General features: G+C 36.8%; 1 protein-coding gene across 1 annotated transcript in view; it reads left to right on the top strand.

Moving 5' to 3' along the window:
* The window catches only part of IFIH1 (interferon induced with helicase C domain 1), a 56,661-nt gene extending 36,693 nt beyond the window's left edge, over positions 1–19,968 (top strand). Inside the window, exons 6-16 of the mRNA XM_043576905.1 lie at positions 2,144–2,354; positions 3,247–3,464; positions 5,203–5,319; positions 7,249–7,372; positions 7,879–8,157; positions 8,744–9,003; positions 11,574–11,723; positions 13,426–13,587; positions 17,071–17,261; positions 17,775–17,868; positions 17,967–19,968. Of these exons, the coding sequence (XP_043432840.1) occupies positions 2,144–2,354; positions 3,247–3,464; positions 5,203–5,319; positions 7,249–7,372; positions 7,879–8,157; positions 8,744–9,003; positions 11,574–11,723; positions 13,426–13,587; positions 17,071–17,261; positions 17,775–17,868; positions 17,967–18,146 (1,986 nt within the window). The 3' untranslated portion in view covers positions 18,147–19,968. The remainder of the gene's footprint in view (positions 1–2,143; positions 2,355–3,246; positions 3,465–5,202; positions 5,320–7,248; positions 7,373–7,878; positions 8,158–8,743; positions 9,004–11,573; positions 11,724–13,425; positions 13,588–17,070; positions 17,262–17,774; positions 17,869–17,966) is intronic.
* Positions 19,969–20,480: the final 512 nt, after the last annotated feature.

The following is a 20,480-nucleotide window of genomic DNA, read 5'->3' as shown; positions in this document are numbered from 1 at the left end:
GTCTCATATAAGTAGAATGGAAAGGATAGCTCTAGAAAAAATGTGTCAGAAATGAGTTTGTGTAAGTGAGAGAAGAGCTGCGGTTCTCAAATTTTAAAGCCTTGCTGTCACACGAGAGGCTTCATATAAGCGCAGGTTTCAATGTTTTGTCCCCAGAGATGGTGCCTAGAGCCAGTAGTTCTTTGGTGGGGCCCAGGAGTCTTCATTTTCCAAATCTCTCAAGTGATTTTGTGGCAGGTAGACCAGAGACTTTTACCTTGACAAAAACAAAAACAGAAATACTAACGGAAAGTTTCTCTTCTTAGTCGTTTCCCCTTGTGTTATTTTCTTCCACTAACCAAACTTGGTTTTTGATTTTAGGTCCACACTGTTTCCTTAAAATTCATAGATTCCATTTTAACCCCTTCCCCCTCCACATTGACTCTTGGACAAGTTCATCATTTCTACTAAATAATGATACAAGACAGTGTTCTTTGTACACTGTTCTCAGCCAGGGGTATCAGCCAGCCCTCATTTTACACATAAGTAGGACTCACCTCAAGTACAAAAGATGAATAACACATGTTCTGCAGACCAATAGAAAGATAACCATTGATCACATTATCTGGTAATCACGTTATGAGGAATATAACGCTTATTCTTTGATGCTTGCCCTTGAAACTCTTCCTGCCAATTCCCTATTTGCCACACTGTACATCCCTAGGCTTCCATGGTATAAATTCTCCTAGCATATAACCTTCAAGATGGCCTGGTTATTCCTTTCCCTTGACCTAGGAGGTATTCTGAATGATGGGCAGTGCGTAACATTCAGGTATCAACTCAGCCACCTTCAGCAGATGCTATGACATATGGAGAGCCAGCTGAAAGGATTCTTTTTTTTTAACTACCATGCAATAAATCTTTTATTAAAACTTTCACCAGGTTCGGCTGTTACTGAAACTGGTAATTTCTAAACTTAAATTGGGGCAGATGGCTATAATGCAGAGTGATGCCATCATTGGGCAGTATGAACGCAAGACTGAAGAATTAATAGCCACCCCTTAAACAGAGGACCAGATACAGGGTTGACACTTTCTGTATGTTGTAGTCAGAAAGAATGTGGCCATCTTCCAGCTCCTTGCCTGCAAGGATGAATCTTTGCTGGCTGGGGGTTGGGGGGCGGGGGTCCGGGTGCCTTCTTTGTCCTGGATGTTGGCATTCATGTTCTCTATGGTATCTATCACTGGGTTCCATATTCTGATCTCCAGATGGTCTTTCAGGTCAGGGTCTTCAAAAGAGTGACATGTTGACCAGCTAGTGAATGCGACGATACTGTGAATTGCCAATTACACCGAGTAACCTCAATGCCAGCATACTCCCACTCAACAATGTCAGTCAAGTCTGAAAGATTTCCACTTATTTTTCCAAGCCTGTTTGCTTGTTTGTTCTTTCTCAGCCACCAAAGCCATTTTAGTGGTCTGCCCCTTCACCGCACATCTGCTCTCCTAAGCAATGTCTTACCTCCTCAGTTTTGGTTCTCTGCTATCTTCAATTTTTTAGGCATATTGTCTCTGGCCCCATCCCAAAACAAACAGCAGGAATAAATCAACACTAAACACAACTCATAAGGTCCTATGAACTATAGTAAATTTAAAATATTCTGTGTGGTATTCACAACCCTTTATAGCTTGGCCCTGATCTATGAATTCAAAATTTATTTCTTATCCAGCCTTGGTTTTCATTTATCTCGTCATTGACTCATGGCCTACTTGATTAGAATTCCTTCTAAACCTTTCTTTTGAGCAGTCATTTGCTTCTGCCTCTTTGCTGTCACTTTGTATATATTTCTATGAGAGAATTATTATATTGTGTTTTAATAAGTTGTGCTTTTTTGTTGGTTAGTCTTAGTCTATGTGCTTAGCTGGACTGTTCCTTGAAGTTGTCAGCCATATCTTAACCATTTTGTGTCTCAGATACAATGCCTACACCTAATAGGCATTCAGTAAATGCTTACTGACAAATTGGATAGGTCTTTATGCTTAATTAACTGATAATGTAAACACCTCTGATAATGCTTGACACATAGTAGGCCTTTGATCAATACTCCTTTTGCTTTGACCATGCTCTCTCTCTCTCTCTTTTTTTAATTTTGGCATTTTTAAAGGTACCACTAGTTGAACAGCTCTTCCGCAAAGAGTTTGAACCATTTTTGAAGAAATGGTATCATACTATTGGATTAAGTGGTGATACCCAATTGAAAATATCATTTCCAGAAGTTGTCAAAACCTATGATGTTATCATCAGTACAGCCCAGATCCTTGAAAACTCCCTTTTAAACTCAGAAATAGGAGAAGATGATGGTGTCCAGTTGTCAGGTTGGTTGAAGTGTTTGTATTTTGGTAAAAGAAGAATTAGTAGTAATATCAATGATAGTAACAGAGGCTGTATTTGTTAAATAATCTTCAAAATGCTGATTTAAAAGAGTATCTCTGATTTAGATTGTCTTTCATTGCTTAAGTTTTCATTAAACTCTTCTACTTTCTTGGGGAAACGTACAAAGATTTTGGTATATTTTTAATTAGATCCCTTTATATACATAAGGATACATTATTAAATCAAGCACTCACTGGACTTTCTATTTACTTTTTATTTCTATGTACCAACAAGTTATTTTCATATGCTAATGGATACTGTTAGATCTGCCATGTTTCCGTAGAATAAAATACAGTCCTTTCTATTTTGGGGGAATGGGAAGAAAAAGTGAGAGAAAGGGAAAGAAGTATATATATTCATCATAATAATGATAATAATTAAATTCAATGTTAAAACAAGGCAAAATTATCTCTGTTTAAATGGTATGGTTCTCATTTGCATAAAAAAAGCCTTCAGCCACTTAAAATTAAATGTGTTATTAAAGAACAAAAGTGTAATCCTGGTTAATTTAAGTGTAATCCTGATTAATTTGGGAGAATATAGGCAGAGATTGAATTCTGTCCCATAACATTTTGTGCCTTTATAAACTTTCTGAAACAAATCTATTAAATAGGGGCAATATCTAACAGGAATAGTTTCATGATTAATATACATGGACCTCTGGATGTACAGGTTACTGGCATAGTCACTTCGCCCTCGTAAAAAGAGGTCTGTGCCAGAATTCTGCTCGAGAAAAGACATCACCATGGCACCTCAGTTTACTAACTTAAAGGTACTTTTCTTCACTATACCTCGCTGGTATGGACAAATGAACCACTTGGATTTTCTTTTAAGACTTTTCCCTCATCGTTATTGATGAATGCCATCACACCAACAAAGAAGCAGTCTATAATAACATCATGAGGCGTTACTTGAAACAGAAGTTGAAAAACAATAAACTCAAGAAAGAATGCAAACCAGTGATTCCCCTACCTCAGATACTAGGACTGACAGCTTCACCAGGTGTTGGAGGAGCCAAAAGGCAAGCTGAAGCCAAAGAACATATTTTAAAAGTAAGCCATTATGTATATAACATAATGTATATGTATATGTATATGTATATGTATATGTTATGTATAACAACAACAACAATAACAGCAACAACAACAAAAACCTAAAGCAAATGCCAGTGCTTCTTGGGCTTTTTGAGTAGATTGAGGTCCAAACGCCATGGAGTACATAACAGAAGGTATTTCATGATCATTGATTAAGTTAAATCAATGTGTTTTAGTTAAAATAAATATATTCAATCTTCTACAAAACAGTAATATGCTTTAATTGATTACTATGGCATATAAAAATGTCACAAAAATTATGGAGTGCAGATATAATAAATGAAAAATTGGGGCAAATGAAATACCTAATTTTAAATATCCACTCTTATTGCTAAACTTAATGATCCATTTGATATAGAAATAAGCAATCTATCTCTCTCAGAAAATAAATAAATAAACATTTTAAAACAAAAAATAAAATAAAAGGGGCACCTGGGTGGCTCAGTTGGTTAAGTATCTGATTCTTGATTTTGGCTCAGGTCATGATCTCACCGTCGGTGAGACTGGTAAGATCAAGCCCCACATCAGGCTGTGTGCTGACTGATTCTCTCTGTCCCTCCTTCTGTGCACACACGTGCACTCTCTCTCTGAAAAAGATAAATAAACATTTAGAAATATGCATAAGTGATGAAAGTTTCTAATTTTCACAATACTCCATGAGTTTTAAAATTGCATATTTTCTTCTGTGCCTTTGTTGTTCTATGTGATTCTCAGATTCTGAGTAATTCAAATTAAATGGGAAAAGGGGGATACAAAAATCTCTGTTCGAAGTTGGACTACTTGTCAGCTGACCCCAAATGGTAACACCACATAAAGTACTATTGTTGATTTCAAATGTTAAATGAATTCAGAGAAACCCAAGGAGTATGTTGGTACTAAAGCAATTGCATTTATATTTTAAGTCCCTTACTTTAAGTTGGACTCAGTAAAATCACGTACAACAGACAGAGGCACAATTATTGGTTCCAAAATACAATTTATTATGGGATTAAGGACTAACATCAGTCTAGATTCAGGCACATCTAGTCTTCAACTGCTCCTAGCTTTACATTGTCCTTTTTATGGTTATAAGAGGGTGGTAATCTGATCCAGGGATGTCAAGATGGCCTTTAAAATGTGTCATATAGGGGCGCCTGGGTGGCTCAGTCGGTTAAGCGGCCGACTTCGGCTCAGGTCATGATCTCACGGTCCGTGAGTTCGAGCCCCGCGTCGGGCTGTGTGCTGACAGCTCAGAGCCTGAAGCCTGTTTCAGATTCTGTGTCTCCCTCTCTCTGACCCTCCCCTGTTCATGCTCTGTCTCCCTGTGTCAAAAAAAAAAAAAAAAAAAGTTAAAAAAATAAATAAATAAAATAAAATAAAATGTCTCATATAATATGGTTACCTTATAACCATTCTCTGCTGATCTCTTTTATTTACTATACTGTTTCCATATCAGTTTTTCCAGCTGGCAAATGGAATTTAAGAAAGGAGAATAAATACACTTCTTTTCTGGAATTATCCGCCAACTGATTTAGAAGTTTCGTTTTAGTCTGTTGAGATAAATGTACTGGTTAATCAGATCCACAGTAAAGTAATACTCAAATGCTATATTTAGCAAGTCATGGTACTTATTTATTATATGAAAAAATAGTTCTACATTGAATCAATTGAAAAGGAAAACTAAATATTTGAATATTGAAAAAAATCTCTTTTCCAGATATGTGCCAATCTTGATGCATGTACCATTAAAACTGTGAAAGAAAATCTAAATCAACTCAAAGGCCAAATAAAAGAGCCATGCAAAAAGTTTGCAATCGCAGATGACACCAGAGAAGTATGTGCTTAAAGTTTTATATTTATTAGATTAATAATACCATACTCAACTGAAACATGCAAAGGTTATTTTATACAAACCGAAGAATATTATCTTAAATTTTTAGCAAAATAACTTAGTTTTGTTCTTTTGTATTATTAGATGATAAAGCACTGCTGTGAATTCTCTTGTCCATCCTTTTAGTTTACCAGTTTATATGAAGAGACGCCATGGGGATGAGAGTAGAGAGGGTTATATACAAGTAAACTAGAGAGATTACTATAGTTCATTTTATTCATTTAACTTTCTTGGTGAATTCCAGGACTAGTTTTCTGACATTTCACAGAACAATTTTGTTGCTACCAAATTGCAGTTGGTAATGATAATGGGAATCATTCCTAATTTGCACATTTACTTTCTTAAGAAAACACACGGTACACACAGTAGTAAAGAAGTAAAATATTTACTTTAATGGTTCCTTTGAAGTGAGTATTTTTGCTGATTATAAAAACCAACTGAGTTGTTTTGGATATTATGATCGGTATGTTATGTCAATACTTTCATTTGTAAAATATAAAAAGCATGATAAATTTTAGCTCTATGTACTTGATAATAAGTGTAGTCATTGAAAAGCTACGTCATAGGATGTTAGGATTAAATGACATGAAATATGTATAATAGACAATATTGTGTTTGAAATGTCGTAGGCGCTAAACCAGTGTCAGTGACCAATCTCCGTAGATTAATTTTGGTGGAAATTCTGAAGAAGACTACTATCTATTCCAGCTGAACTAGAACATTTGAATATACTTTATTTTCCTTCAGTTTTGTTACTTATTCCCTTTTACTTGATAAATTTAAATGCATGTTTCTACTCATCATCATTGAAAAAAAAAAAAACCCACGACATCCCTAGGATAAATTTTTAAAAGCTGCCATCTTACTTTTTAACTTACTTAATTTGGGTATGTTTTTTATTGAAGTATAACAGACGTACAGGAAAGTACAAATTCATAAATATACAGATTGCTGAATTGTTTTAAAATGAACACATCTGTATAGTCAAAATCTAGACAACATTTTCAACACCCAAAAAGCCCTTATTTCTCCTTCCAGTCACTCATCCCCCAAGGATAACTACTATCCTGACTTCTAACACCAAGATGGGTTTTGACAGATTTTTAACTTTATTTAAAGGAAATCATTTAGTATGCACTCTTCCGGTTTTTTTGTTTTTGTTTTTTAAACTCTCTTAACTTTTTCTTAAATTCATTAGAGGGGTACCTGGATGGCTCAGTGGGTTAGTGTCCAACTTTTGATTGTGGCTCAGGTCCTGATCCCAAGGTCATGGGATCGAGCCCCGCATCAAGCTCCATGCTAGCTCGCGCTTAGGATTCTTTCTCCCACTCTCTCTCTCTCTCTCTTTCTCTCTGTCTCTCTAAAATAAAAAATAATCCAGTTAGTTAACATACAGTGTTATATTAGTTTCAAGTGTACAATATAGTGACTCAACAATTCCATGCATCACCCAGTGCTCATCACAAGTCTCTCTTGACTTTTTATTTTGCTAGAAATCATACCAGTTCTTCAAATGGAAATGTTTCTTAAATTACATCACAATCTCTAAATAATTGGGGTATTGCTTTAACTTACATATTTTAAAATTACTCTTAGCATTCAAATTTCTTATTATTCATTAGTTTTATCTTTGTAAAACTTTTAAAATGGGAATTCCAGTGGGGGTGCATGGTGTTGGTGTGTGTGTGGCTTAAGGGTGGGTTTCAGATAAGAAAGAAATGTACGAGGAAGTGGTCAGAGATTAACTTGTTTCTTTGTCTCAACAAAGATTATGAACCAAATTTATTATAACATGGAAATTATGTTAACAAAGGTAGTGTTATTTCTTTAACAACATAAACATGTAAGAATAAGTGTATAATTTATTTTTAGGATCCATTTAAAGATAAACTTGTAGAAATAATGACCAGGATTCAAAGTTTTTGTGAAATGAGTCCAATGTCAGATTTTGGAACTCAACCCTATGAACAATGGACCATTCAAATGGAAAAAAAAGGTAACTGGGTTTTTGACTTAACACTTCCATGTTTATGCTGAGATTTCAGATGATCTATCATATAATCTCAAGCAAGCTGAAAGCAAATGGAATATCAGATGGAATTTCTCTGAAGTAGTACACAGATGTACATGTTGTAATCTCTTATCTACTGATGGAAAGAAGCTCCAACCTATCCATTTTTGTCTTCATTTCCAGAGTCTTTCACTTATTGTATGTTTAACACATTAAGATAAATATTAACGTTTCTGTCTCCAAATGCAAACTGAACTGAAATGTTTTCCATGCTATTCTTCTGAGTCAGCAAGAATCAGGTAGGTGTTCTTGCTGTAACAGAGCTCAGATAGCCAGTCCAGAGGTTGAAAGGCTTTAAGAGCTCAAGGCGCATTTTGGGCCTTAACTTGCCCATTTCAAAAACAAGTATCAAAGACATATTCAAGTCCACAGCACAATTGTAGGGGTGTGTTTTACCATTATTTCACTATGTATAATGTGTTCTTTCACAGCTGCAAGAGAAGGAAATCGCAAAGACCGAGTTTGCGCAGAGCATTTGAGGAAGTACAATGAGGCCCTACAAATTAATGATACAATTCGAACGATCGATGCTTATAATCACCTGGAAGCTTTCTATAATGATGAAAAAGAAAAGAAGTTTGCAGTCCAAGAAGATGATAGCGATGAGAGTGGTGAGGAGGGTAACGATGATGGTAACGAAGATGAGGATGATGACAAGAAGCCTTTGAGAGTGGATAAGACAGATAGATTTCTCATGGATTTATTTATAGGTGAGAATCAATGTGACATTTATGGTGTATGCTCATGCATGTGCCTCTTTGGCATGAGCCCACTGCTTCTCAAAAGCTCCCCAAAAGGCCCTCTTTTAAAAAAAGTATGTATTTATTTATTTATAGAGAGAGAAAGAGAGAGATACAGAGAGAGAGAGGGGATCCCAAGCAACCTCTGAGCTACTAGTGTAGAGCCTGATATGGGGCCCTATCCCGAGAATCTCAAGATCATGACCTGAGCTGAAACCAAGAGTCCAACGCTTAACCGACTAAGCCAGCCAGGCACCCTCCAAAGGCCCTCTTAAAATAATCTTTCATTTTGAAAGAAGAAATCCCACCTATATCGGGGCCCCTTCTAATTGATGGGTTCAGATTAGCCATTAATTGTGTAATCACGATCAGTCATTCAGCCACCTGGTTTTATTATCAACAAGCCTGCAATACATTTATTTATTAAGCTAGCCTCATTGTTAGATATAGCACAAGATTAACTGTAGGTCAACTACGTATCTCAGTATCTCATTACATAAAATCTCCCAGTGTAATTATTCACATATTTTATAATCAAACTAATTATTTTTTAAAGAAAACAATAGAATGTTGAAAAAGCTGGCTGAAAACCCAAAACATGAAAATGAGAAGCTGACCAAATTAAGAAACACCATAATGGAACAATACACAAGGACTGAGGAATCAGCCCGAGGAATAATTTTCACAAAAACACGACAGAGTGCATATGCCCTTTCCCAGTGGATTACTGAAAATAAAAAATTTGCTGAAGTTGGCGTCAAAGCCCATCATCTGATTGGAGCTGGACACAGCAGTGAGTTCAAGCCCATGACACAGGTGAAAACATCTCCTGTATTTCTTTCCTCATGTTGTTATTTCTCTTCCCAAATTCATTGTAGTCTTTTTCTTTTTTCATTTGTTCTCTTGACACCCCACAAATAATTTTGTGGGATGAAACACGTGTTCTTAAGGTAAAATGTGAGTTTAATAGCAGTCTAATCTGTGGTATTTGATAAGCTGAACATTGTGTTAGGAGTCACGTTTTTCACATACTTGGAGCAACTTTGGAAATTGAGTTTCCTTTGCAAAAATGATTGACATTTAAACCTAGTAACAAAATGCAAAACTGGTTACAATATCATATCGAGTGGAAAAATCAAATCCCCACCAAAGTATGTACATTATAATTAGAAAAATGTAGAATATGTTTGCATAGGATGAGATCTGTAAGGCAACTTGGAAAAATTAAGACATTTCGTGTGTTAAAAGATTTGGGACTATGAGCGATTTTCTTTTCCTTTTAAAGATTTGTTTTGTTTTGTTTTCATTTCATTATACTACTTATCATGTGCACAGTAAAAACCCATGGGAGATTTAAAAAAAGGCACTTGTAGACATTACAAGCATGGATTGTTAGAGTAAAATGTTCTTCTGAAGTCATATTGACTTTGAGTCTTGAGGGACAAGAGGAGCCTTGAATTCTGTTATGGTCATCATCATTCAGTCCAATGGAGCAAATTATCTGTTTTATTGTTTGCTGAAAAAAAAAATAGTTCTTGAAATTTTACATGATAATGCTCAATATACTCACTACATATACTCAGTTAAAGCTCCCTCTAAAATTTATGCCAGACAAAGAAAGACCTGTTTTCCTTGGGTAAGGAGCTTACTTCCTCCTTTGTGATGAGAACTAGTTTTCTTAATGTGTTTCCCTTTTGCCTTACCTTTCCAGAAGCTCACAGGTAAAACTCAAGTTCAGTCCCACAGCCTCTGGGTTAATGCTTACAAGTAATACATCTGTATCCTTTTACTCCTGTTTTTAAGTTTCTATTATATTAGCTTTCGTATTATGACTTCAGATATATGTGGCCTCAGCTCCTCTTTGAAAAGAGATGAGGTATAAAAGGAAAGTATGTTATCAAGCTACTTTTTGGTCCTAAGTCCTTTCAGATTTGGGGGCTACATACCAAATTTCCTTCCTTACATCCCACATCCTCCCCTTGTGAACAGAGTTGGCCTTACTCCTTGGGAGAGGGAGTTGGCCTCTACTGTTTCAGGGTTTGATGCTGTGTCTGAAATTCTCATTATTAAAGTACTCTTGAATAGCAGAGACATCTTCTGCTAAAATCCAAAGACATGTAAGCCTTTATCAGTGGACATGAGTGCCAGAGGGAGAAATGATCAGTGAAGACTGGAGAGAGGCTTTTTCTGCACAATGCTTTAGCATTTAGGAGTCAAATAAAGACACACTGCCTCTAAGAAGAGAAGGAAGGGGATAGGAAAACACACTGCTGGTGTGACATGTTATTTTTGTTTAATGTTTGGGGATAAAAGACAGCATAAACATGCACCAGAGGCAGACTGGACCAACAGCTTTGATAAGAGTAGTTGTGGCAGTAAAACCACCGTGGCCATATGGGGCTGGGTTTATGTTCACCTGCCCCTCCTATGCAAGGGCCAGTGTGCATGTTTTCTTTCTTTCTTTTTTCTTTTTAAGTTTATTTATCTATTTTTGAGAGGGGGGAGGGTCTGAGAGAGAGAGAGAGAGAGAGAGAGAGAGAGCCTGACATGGGGCTTGAACTCACAGACCATGAGATCATGACCTGAACTGAAATCAAGAGTTGGATGCTTAACCCAGGCGCCCCTATTTCTTATGCTAAGAAATTAATATACTCAAAAATTCAAAATTCAGAGTTTTTTCATTTAATTATAGTTTTAATATTATGTTTGAATAACTTATTATTTCATTTTTATTTAATCTTCTCTTTGAACAGATAACATATTCACATCTTTCAGAATTAATAAGGTTCAGGGCACACGACTCCTCTCCGGTATTCTGGCTCCCTCGCTGGAGGCAGCCAATATTTTCAATTTTTCACATATCCTTCCAGAAATATTCTATAGGTTTCATGCTCGAGTGACTCTTTAAGTGACCAAATGTGGCATAGACTGTATTATTTTCTCTGTGACTCAAAATTCAACAATCTTTAAAAGTGTCACTGCATCTTATTTTCTGAATACTAAAGATTCTGAAGTTAACATAGTAAAGAGCAAAGCCCACTCTAGTTTCTCATTGCCCTATCCTCTCCTCAACTGAAAGCATCTCCTTTTTCCTCCCTCCCAAGTTACCCATCAATTTATTTCCTTGGCAAAAATGATGGTCTTCCCACTTCCAGACTGGATGATGGAAATATTTTTATTATTGTGTGGTAATCCCAGATTGGAAATCAAATGTTGTCTTACCATCATGTCTTTGTTCAATGCCAAAAACAGATGGCAGTGAATCCGTGTATGAGCTAATCCTTTGATTTGCACTGACCAGTTGCAATTTATTATTTCTTCTGCTAATTAGAAGATTATAATGTGTTTAGCATCACAAAATTTAATTTATTAAAATGTTTCTACAGAATGAACAAAAAGAAGTCATTAGTAAATTCCGCACTGGAAAAATAAATCTGCTTATCGCTACCACAGTGGCAGAAGAAGGTCTGGATATTAAAGAATGTAATATTGTTATCCGTTATGGTCTCGTCACTAATGAAATAGCCATGGTCCAGGTACACTTAATACCTCTAATATGTTAAATTTTTATTTTGTGTTATTACTTTAATTGTTTTAGCAAAACAGCACAGTTTTAAAAATATATCTATTCTTCTAAAAGAGAAATCGGTTCTTATTGTATACAAATACCAACTCATTATATTGCACACCTGAGACGAATACAATGTTATATGTCAATTACACCTCAATTCAAAAAAAGAAATCTTGAAGAGCTGAATACTCCTGTTTTTGATTCGCATGACAATCAGATAACTGTTGTATTTTTGTTGTTATTTTTAATTTTATTTTTAATGTTTATTTTTTGAGAGAGAGAGAGAGGGAGGGAGGGAAAGAGAGAGAGAGAGAGAGAGAGAGAGAGAGAGAGAGAGAGAGACACGGAGCACAAGCAGGAGAGAGGCAGAGAGAGAGGGAGACGCAGGATCCCAAGCAGGCTTCAGGCTCTGAGCTGTCAGCACAGAGCTCGACTCAGAGCTCCCAACTCATAGACTGAGATCAACCTAAGCTGAAGTTGGACGCTTAACTGACTGAGCCACCCAGGCATCCCAACTGTTGCATTTTTAAACAACTCTTCTTTGGTTGTTATTTCTGTGTCCCAAGACTCTTCAGAAACATGACACTGGCCCCGCCCCATCTGTAAGAGTCAAAAGAGGCCTCTTCATTCCTAGGATGTCTGAGAGCTCCCAGCTGGACTAGGAATCTGAAGTGCAGTGGTCTTAAAAATGTCTGACAAAGCAATATGCACAAACCTCAAGGATCCCTACCATTTCTGCATTCTCCTCCTAATTCTTACAGTTTTTCTGTATGTTTTGAATTTTTCATCATAAAGTGTTGAGGGAGGCAAAGTTACACATGCAAAACAAAAGTGAAATGTCCTAATTTTCTTTTATCTTTTACCCACACGATTTTAACAATATAATTGTTACCTTTCATTTGCATATATAATACTCTTCCTATAAAATTAACTTAAAATCTTTTTTAAATACATTGAATTGTATCCCTGCATGGGAGACAAGTCAGGAAGACTAAGATAACCAGACAACCATCAAATTAGCAAGTAATTGAATTTCAAGAGTTAATTTGTTGGTGGCTTGTAACACTGAATGCGTTTTTCATACAGATATTATAGCTGGTACTTAGGTTCCTGGGCCAGGCCACAACATTGTCTGTTACTCAAAATGTACCTAAATATTACTTTCTAAAGAGGACTACAGAAATTTATCACCATGTTGAGCCTGTTTTCATGGGGAAATGTGATCAAAATCCAACATAGATACCAGGAGCAGAAACTGCATTTTCAATAGTCCTGTTGTCAAGGTCAGAGATGCCCGTTCTTTCCATCTATCCCTCCTACCAGGCCGGAATGCCATTCCAGTCTAAGTCAATGGTGCCGGCTCCCAGGGTTGAGAGGAGGATCCTGGGAACAAAAAAGGTGGACAGAATGGTCTTGTGCAGTTGAGGGTTTTGAGGGTTGGTGTGGTGACCTAACCATCATCGCTCTAGAACATTGTTTCTGCATTAAAGCACATTTTGAATTTCAAATAACTGATTTACAAAAAATGGGTAACAGCTAACTTTACTGAGAATAAAGAAATTACTTGAAGGCTGGCACACTGAGCAATGAATACCATTCCAGACCAAAGATGAGAGTGTGGACAGAAGGCATAGCCATTCGTTTATTTGATTTCTTTATGTTCTCAGGCCCGAGGTCGAGCCAGAGCTGATGAGAGTACCTACGTCCTGGTTGCCCACAGTGGTTCAGGAGTTATTGAACGTGAGATAGTTAATGATTTCCGAGAGAAAATGATGTATAAAGCTATAGACCATGTTCAAAATATGAACCCAGAGGAGTATGCTCATAAGGTATTGTTTTTGGACCTCTCCGAATTTATTTTTCACTTTAAAGTGGCTGCATGTGGTTGCCATTGATAGCTTTGTGGCTAAGTCTCAAGACAGAAATTGTGCTTGAATTTTAAGTTCCAGTTGGATGAGCTGTACTTAGTCCAGATTCACATACAAAAAGAATCAAGATCCATCATGAGCAGAAATTGTCAGGCCACCGTTCCAATGAAACCAACCATAAATTTTGATGATGTAAATTTAATCTGCCCTTGTTTAGAAAGATTAGTGCAGTTCACCCATTCAAGCCAACCTGGTAATTTTGGTTTCGTTGAATCAGTACAGACACAAATTTTCATTATAGAAGCATTTATGAAGTGCCTACTCTGTGCCAGGCAATGTTCTAGAAAGAGAGAGCATGGTAGCAAACAGCACAGACCGATCTCTGCCACGTGAAGCTTATATTCTAGAGTATACGTAGTGAGAGTTGAAGAGGAGAAACAAGAAACAAAAATGAAGCAAGAAATATATCACATAAGGATAAATTCTAGAGAATTAGAATAAGACAACATGAAACGAGTCATTAGATGAGTACTTTTTAGATTGGATGTTTGGGGAAAGTCTCTTAGAAATAGAGACATTGAGGTTAGATTTGAATGATAAGAAAATACATAATATGTTATCTAGCTGCATCTCAGTTTACTAATGTAGAGTCATTTGAGCTTCAAGAGGAATGCCGTGAAGGAAGAATGCATTTCTGCAATATTTCAGGAAATCCCCCATACCACTGAATTAAAGACTGTAACTACTATAATAGCAAACAATCCATTTAGAAGAAAATTCACACCCTTGCATATGGGTGTGAATGTTAGTTTCTTAACATTGGAATTGGCTCTACCCTAAATAGAGTTTCACGAAAGGGATGCTTTTAAATTGGTGTGCATTGCTATAACCAACTCCAAGGTTTCCTGGCCAGGTTTCTACACAAACTTATATTTTAAAACCCCTTTACATACAAGGCAAACCAAACATTTGATAATGTCAAATCAAACATCTGTGACCATATAATGCCACTGGAAAGTTAATCAAGTGGATATTTTCAAAGATTGATGTTTCAAGACCAGATGTTTTGGGTAAACTCTAGGCCATCTCTGGAATTTATGAGGCAAATTTTTCCAGATTATATCTTCAATAAGATACAGTCTCTTTGGGGGCCCCAGAATCGGCTACCTTTTTAGATTTCCTTTGGCTAAGAGCTCTGCCCTCCTAAAGCTACTCCAGGCTGACAAACTCAGAAAAGGATGGCAGGGGGTACATTTGACTACTATTCTGTGCAGCTCCCTCAGCAGACATGGCTGGTAGACCCCAGCACTCCCTTCTTCTGAGTTAAGAATCCGTATCAACACAGTGTTCAGACAGCCACTAGTAAATGGTGAGCCTTGACACAGAAGGTGAGGTCTATTTTCCATGTCATATACAGAATCTGTACAAAACTGATAGCCTGTGCATCAAACTTATAGAAACAATGTGAAGTTTTTAAACATTTTCCCTGGCAATGACCCAACAGCTTTTCCAACTCGTTACATTTTATTTAGACTTTGACTGACTATAGCTTGTACCTCCCATATATCTATGATGCTTTGTTTTCATTTGTTGCCCCTCCGATTCACATTCTTTACTATTTTTCACTATTTTAGAACTAATCCCTTACTGGTCTTTAGTATTTTAACTAATTAATCAGTTAATTAATTAATGTATATATATATATGTATGTATATATTATATATATATATATATATATATGTATGTGAGGGAGAGAGAGAATTTAAGCAGACTGTGCTAGTGTGGAGCCCAACATGGAACTGGATCCCACAACCCTGGGATCATGACCTGAGCCAAAATCAAGAGTCAGGCTCTCAATTGACTGAGCCACCCAGGCGCCCCTATTCTTTACTATTTTAAAACTAATCTTTTAGTTTCTGGTGTCCTGGTTACATACCCATACACTAACTTTGGATTTATTTTTATCTTTTCTGTTGCACCTGTGTTTCTTAATTGCCTGCCATGTACATGATCCCATGCCAAATCATCTTTTATCAGCTCAGTGAATGATAGTATCTTGCAGGAACAACCTAATTAAACTTTTAGGGAACATAATACTTCAATTTTTTATATTGCTATAATTTACACATGACACTAGTCTTTGTACTTGTCTGTTTAAACTATTATATGGCCCATGGGCTGCTTACAAGGTTTAGTTCTCCTTTCTGTAGTAAATATGGCTGTCTTGAATCAAAGCCCAAAACAGAAGTGAGAGCCAGAGATGGGCCATTCAGCTTTGCTCATCAGCACTGATAATTTACTTTTACTACAAACTTCCCCTCAGCCTTCAGGAAAACAATGGCATCCTGCACATTTTAATATAAATTTGCTATCTATGAGTGGTTTAGTTTGGAGGTAAATTATTTAAGAAACAAGTTTCCTAACTTCCTATGTGAAGTTATGTAGGTGTGAGACCTGGCCAGTGCCTATCTCAAGTTTTGTGTCTCTACATTGTTTCTGTTATGACACAAATTTTGCCACTAGCCACAGGGCCTGGAATACACAGTTAAGGTCTTATTCTCTCATAAAAAAAATGTGGATAATCTAGATCCATATGATAGCTCCATGATGTCAAGGAAGCCAAGACCTTTCTCTCTCTTATCTGCCCTCTTAGTATTTGGTTTCTGTTATCCAGGTCAAAGAGAGGTTTTTTTCAAATTTCAACTGTCACATGCTCATTTTAGATGGAAGAAAGAAGATGGAAAAGACAGAAAGTGCAAAATGGCCACTATCTGATACTTGAGCTTTTCTAGAGATTCTACTCAACATCTTATGTCTCACTGGCCACTGGCTTGGAATGTTGTAATGTAGCTAGCATATTTTCACCTGGGATGAAATTATAGTTCTGTTCCCAGGAAGAATGGACTCTGGGTGGGAAACTAGTGTTTCTGCCACAAATGTGTAAGGAAGAGATTGAGTAAGATAGCAAAGGGTCTAGAAAAGATTAAAGAAATTGGTGGCGGGGGGGGGGTGGCTTATCACAAGTAAGAGAAGACTATTGGTAATGTCATAATAGTGTTTAGGTCTTCAAAGGGATTCCATGTAAAAGAAGGCTTAAACTTATTTTATGACACCGAATTGAAACTAATGGCAAGGGAGAGAGGTGGTAGGATGAGGTGTTATTTTGTTGTTGTTTTGTTTTTGTTTTTTTAATATTACTAAGACTTTCTCACAGTAGAACTTGTCTAAAATGGAAAAGGTTGCTTTCTGAACACATTTCCATGATTACAGGAAAGGATTATATGCAACATTCTTTGGAGGCTATCGCCTCATTATTTTTCTTTCTATACTAAGGCCAAGTGTACATTTTTGTAACTATTTAAGATCTCTGAATTCCAGGAGACTTACTTCAGTGAAGCTGTGAAAAAAAAAAAAGAAACACTGAATTTTTTTTTCTCAATGCAGATTTTGGAATTACAGATGCAAAGTATAATGGAAAAGAAAATGAAAATCAAGAGAAGTATCACAAAGTATTACAAGGAAAACCCATCGTTAATAAATTTCCTCTGCAAAAACTGTGGTGTGGTAGCCTGCTCTGGGGAAGACATCCATGTAATTGAGAAGATGCACCATGTCAACATGACACCAATATTCAAGTAGGTCCGGGAACACTGAATTTTTATTTTCTGTGTAAGAAGTGAAGTAGGTTGTACTGTGCATGTTCTTCCGAAATAGTACAAATGAGGTTCATTATTTTTCAGAACTTCTCCTCCTTTAGCCCCCATATTCTATCCCTATTTCAAATGTGACTTTTTCAAATATATTGCACTGAGGCACGGGGGGAGAAGGGAGAGCCCCAGAGCCATTTGGATCCAAGGTGCATCAGTCTGGTGTGTAGTCATATTTGTTCTCAAATTTTTGGACAACTTAAGTCTAGTTAAAATAATCTACAGACTTAAAGAGGCCACCAAAAGCAACATGGCCCTTGAGAGATGTATGCGGAAAGGGAGCGTCTACCTGATGATCTGTGGGGGCAGGAAGGAGAGGGGGATAAGGTGTGGGATATGCATGCAGGTGGCTGAGCTTCAGGTCCAACAGCATGTACCCATAATTTGCATATTTGTCTGTTGCAAATTCTCAGGTATGTTTTTACTCCTTGATAATTTTAGGGAACTCTACATTGTGAGAGAAAACAAAGCCCTACGAAAGAAGTTTGTAGACTATCAAACAAATGGCGAGATTATCTGCAAAATATGTGGCCAAGTGAGTAAAGTGCTGTGAGCTTATGTTTATTTTGGCCACAGGGAATTCTTAATTGGATGTGCATTTAATTTTTCCCCTCACTCTCTTTTGTTTTCTAGGCTTGGGGAACGATGATGGTGCACAAAGGCTTAGATTTTCCTTGTCTCAAAATAAAGAATTTTGTAGTGGTTTTCAAAAATAATTCACCAAAGAAACAATACAAAAAGTGGGTGGAATTACCGATCACGTTTCCTGATCTTGACTATTCAGAATATTGTTTGTTAAGTGATGAGGACTAACATTCGATTTGAGACTCTTTAAAAAATATTATCATCTTAACATTTACTTTGATTTTGATGAGTGTTTTTACTATACTACAGAACTGATATGAGGATTAATAAAGTCATTGCCTTACTTGGTGTTGAGCTGCATGGAGGAAGATAATGTATTATGCTTTCAAGTATCTATCTTGTTGTTGGGCAGGGGTAAAGAACACCTAGCAGTAATACGCATTAGTATGGAGCATTATGGGACTGTGGAAAGAATGCTAGCATATAAAGGAGGCATCCAAGGTACCACTATCAGTCCTGTCACACTAATCCTCACGATGAAATTAACCAAATCAGTTCATCTTTCTGAACCAGTGTCCTTATTCGTGAAATCGTCATAGTATTATTTACCTTTGTTTTCATTAGCTTTCTACTGCTACACAACAAATTAGCACAAACTTAGTGGCTTAAAACAACAGTCCTTTATTATTACACATGTTCTGTAGGTCAGAGGCCTGGACAGTGTCCTCTGCACAGGGTCTCAGAGACTGAAATCAAGTTATGAAACAAGTGATGTTTTTCATCTGGATGTACTGGATGAACATTGAATCACTTCCAAGCTCTTTCAAGTTGTTGGCTATCATTTCCTTGAAGATGAAGATGGGGATTCCTGTCTTCTTGCTAGCTGTCCACTGGGGATCACTCTGAACAGGTAGGGCTGCCTTCATCATGTGACTTGCTCATAGACCTTTTATAGCACAGCTATTTGCTTCTTCAAAGCCAGCAGGACAATCTCTCTCTTGTCTGCTAAAATCTGAACTGTAATCACAGGAGTGACTGTCTCATATTCATAGATCCTGCCCACATCAAAGTTCAGGGATTTTGAGGGCATATACACCAGCAGACAGAAATCTTGGAGGCTGTCTAAGAATTCTGCCTCTCATACCACTTGCTCAGCTTTTGTGAGTAAGTGATATATGTATTCATATGAAAAGCACTTTGAAAAATATTAAAGCACCATAAAAAGCAAGGTACTATGAAGAAGCAGCATCAGGTAGCTTAAGTCTTATTTTTTCAGCTTTCCCTCCATAAACACAGGAATGGTGGCTAAGTCCAGACTATTTATTAATACTTGTAAGATTACCTATGTCAGTAGAGATGTCTAGGGTTCACAAAGGATGTTAGCAGGGAGCAGATGCTTGATGTTATTAGAGAAAATATCTACCTCCACTTGTCCCTAACACCAGGTAGAAGGGTAACCTCTCCATGACTGTGATATTTTCAGTTTTTCTGAAGTAAGTATGATTATTTGGAGATAGGCACAAGGTGCAGCATTCAGAACATTCTCACAGTAGACAAACAACCTCTTTTGCCATGGAAGAGCCACATGATTGAGACTGATTCACAATTGACCATTTTAACCCACACTTACTCAGATGATCTGCTGCATGGAAAGTGTTACCTTCTGTGACTAAAGAGAAACAAAATGTTGGAGGGAATGAGAAAGAAAATTCTTCTGTGGTTTTGATGGATTAATTAAATTCAGTCTAACATTAGCTTTTCTTAATAAGAACCAAGCAAAGATGAATATTAACCAATGAGAGCTCTTGGGACAAAGAAGATTGTGGTTTTCTTAAAATACTTTTAAAACCTCCAGCTGACTCCATTTAAAGTACTGCTGTCTTCTAGAACATTTTGGAAACTATGCAGGAAACCAAATGCATAAAATAGCTAAATGTACTACTGTAACATATGTAGACTGTTTTTGAGGTGTCAACAAATATCAGGTTTTTTCATCTGTGTTTTCCAGTAAATTTTTTTTTCAATAAAGAAGTGTTATCTTTACCTCAAAGTTTTGAAATCCGTGTTCCAAATAGTATAAAACTTAATATGTGGTGGTACCTGAAAACTCAAATTATGATGCATGTAATAATTGTAGCATTTTGATTGATCGTTACCGAACAGTTTAATACTTAGAGTATTTGGATATCATTTACAGGATAGCCTCATGACATGTAGATATCAACCTGGAGTTGGAAGGCCTAGGCCTAGTTTTAGTCCCCATGAAACCTTCAGTTATTTGGGGCACTTTGGGCAACCTCATCTCACAGGTGCTGTGTTTTCTCTCCTGGAAAATGAGAGACTGGATTGAATGGTATTAAAGGTCTCTTACAAGTCTAGCATTACCATACTCTATGCTTCTGGCTCCCTGGTTGCTTTCATTTTAAGACCTTGTCTCATTATTTGTGGTAATATCAGCTGTGGGCTAAATACCTGGCAGGCATATGACACATTTGAAAGTAACTCATATCTGCTAAAGGGCAGTTGCGGGGGTCTCACAGGAAAGGTCCATTGGCTGGAGTC

Source organism: Prionailurus bengalensis, chromosome C1 (assembly GCF_016509475.1).
Source record: "Prionailurus bengalensis isolate Pbe53 chromosome C1, Fcat_Pben_1.1_paternal_pri, whole genome shotgun sequence".
Taxonomy (NCBI): domain Eukaryota; kingdom Metazoa; phylum Chordata; class Mammalia; order Carnivora; family Felidae; genus Prionailurus; species Prionailurus bengalensis.
This window is presented reverse-complemented; position numbering and strand designations above follow the sequence as displayed.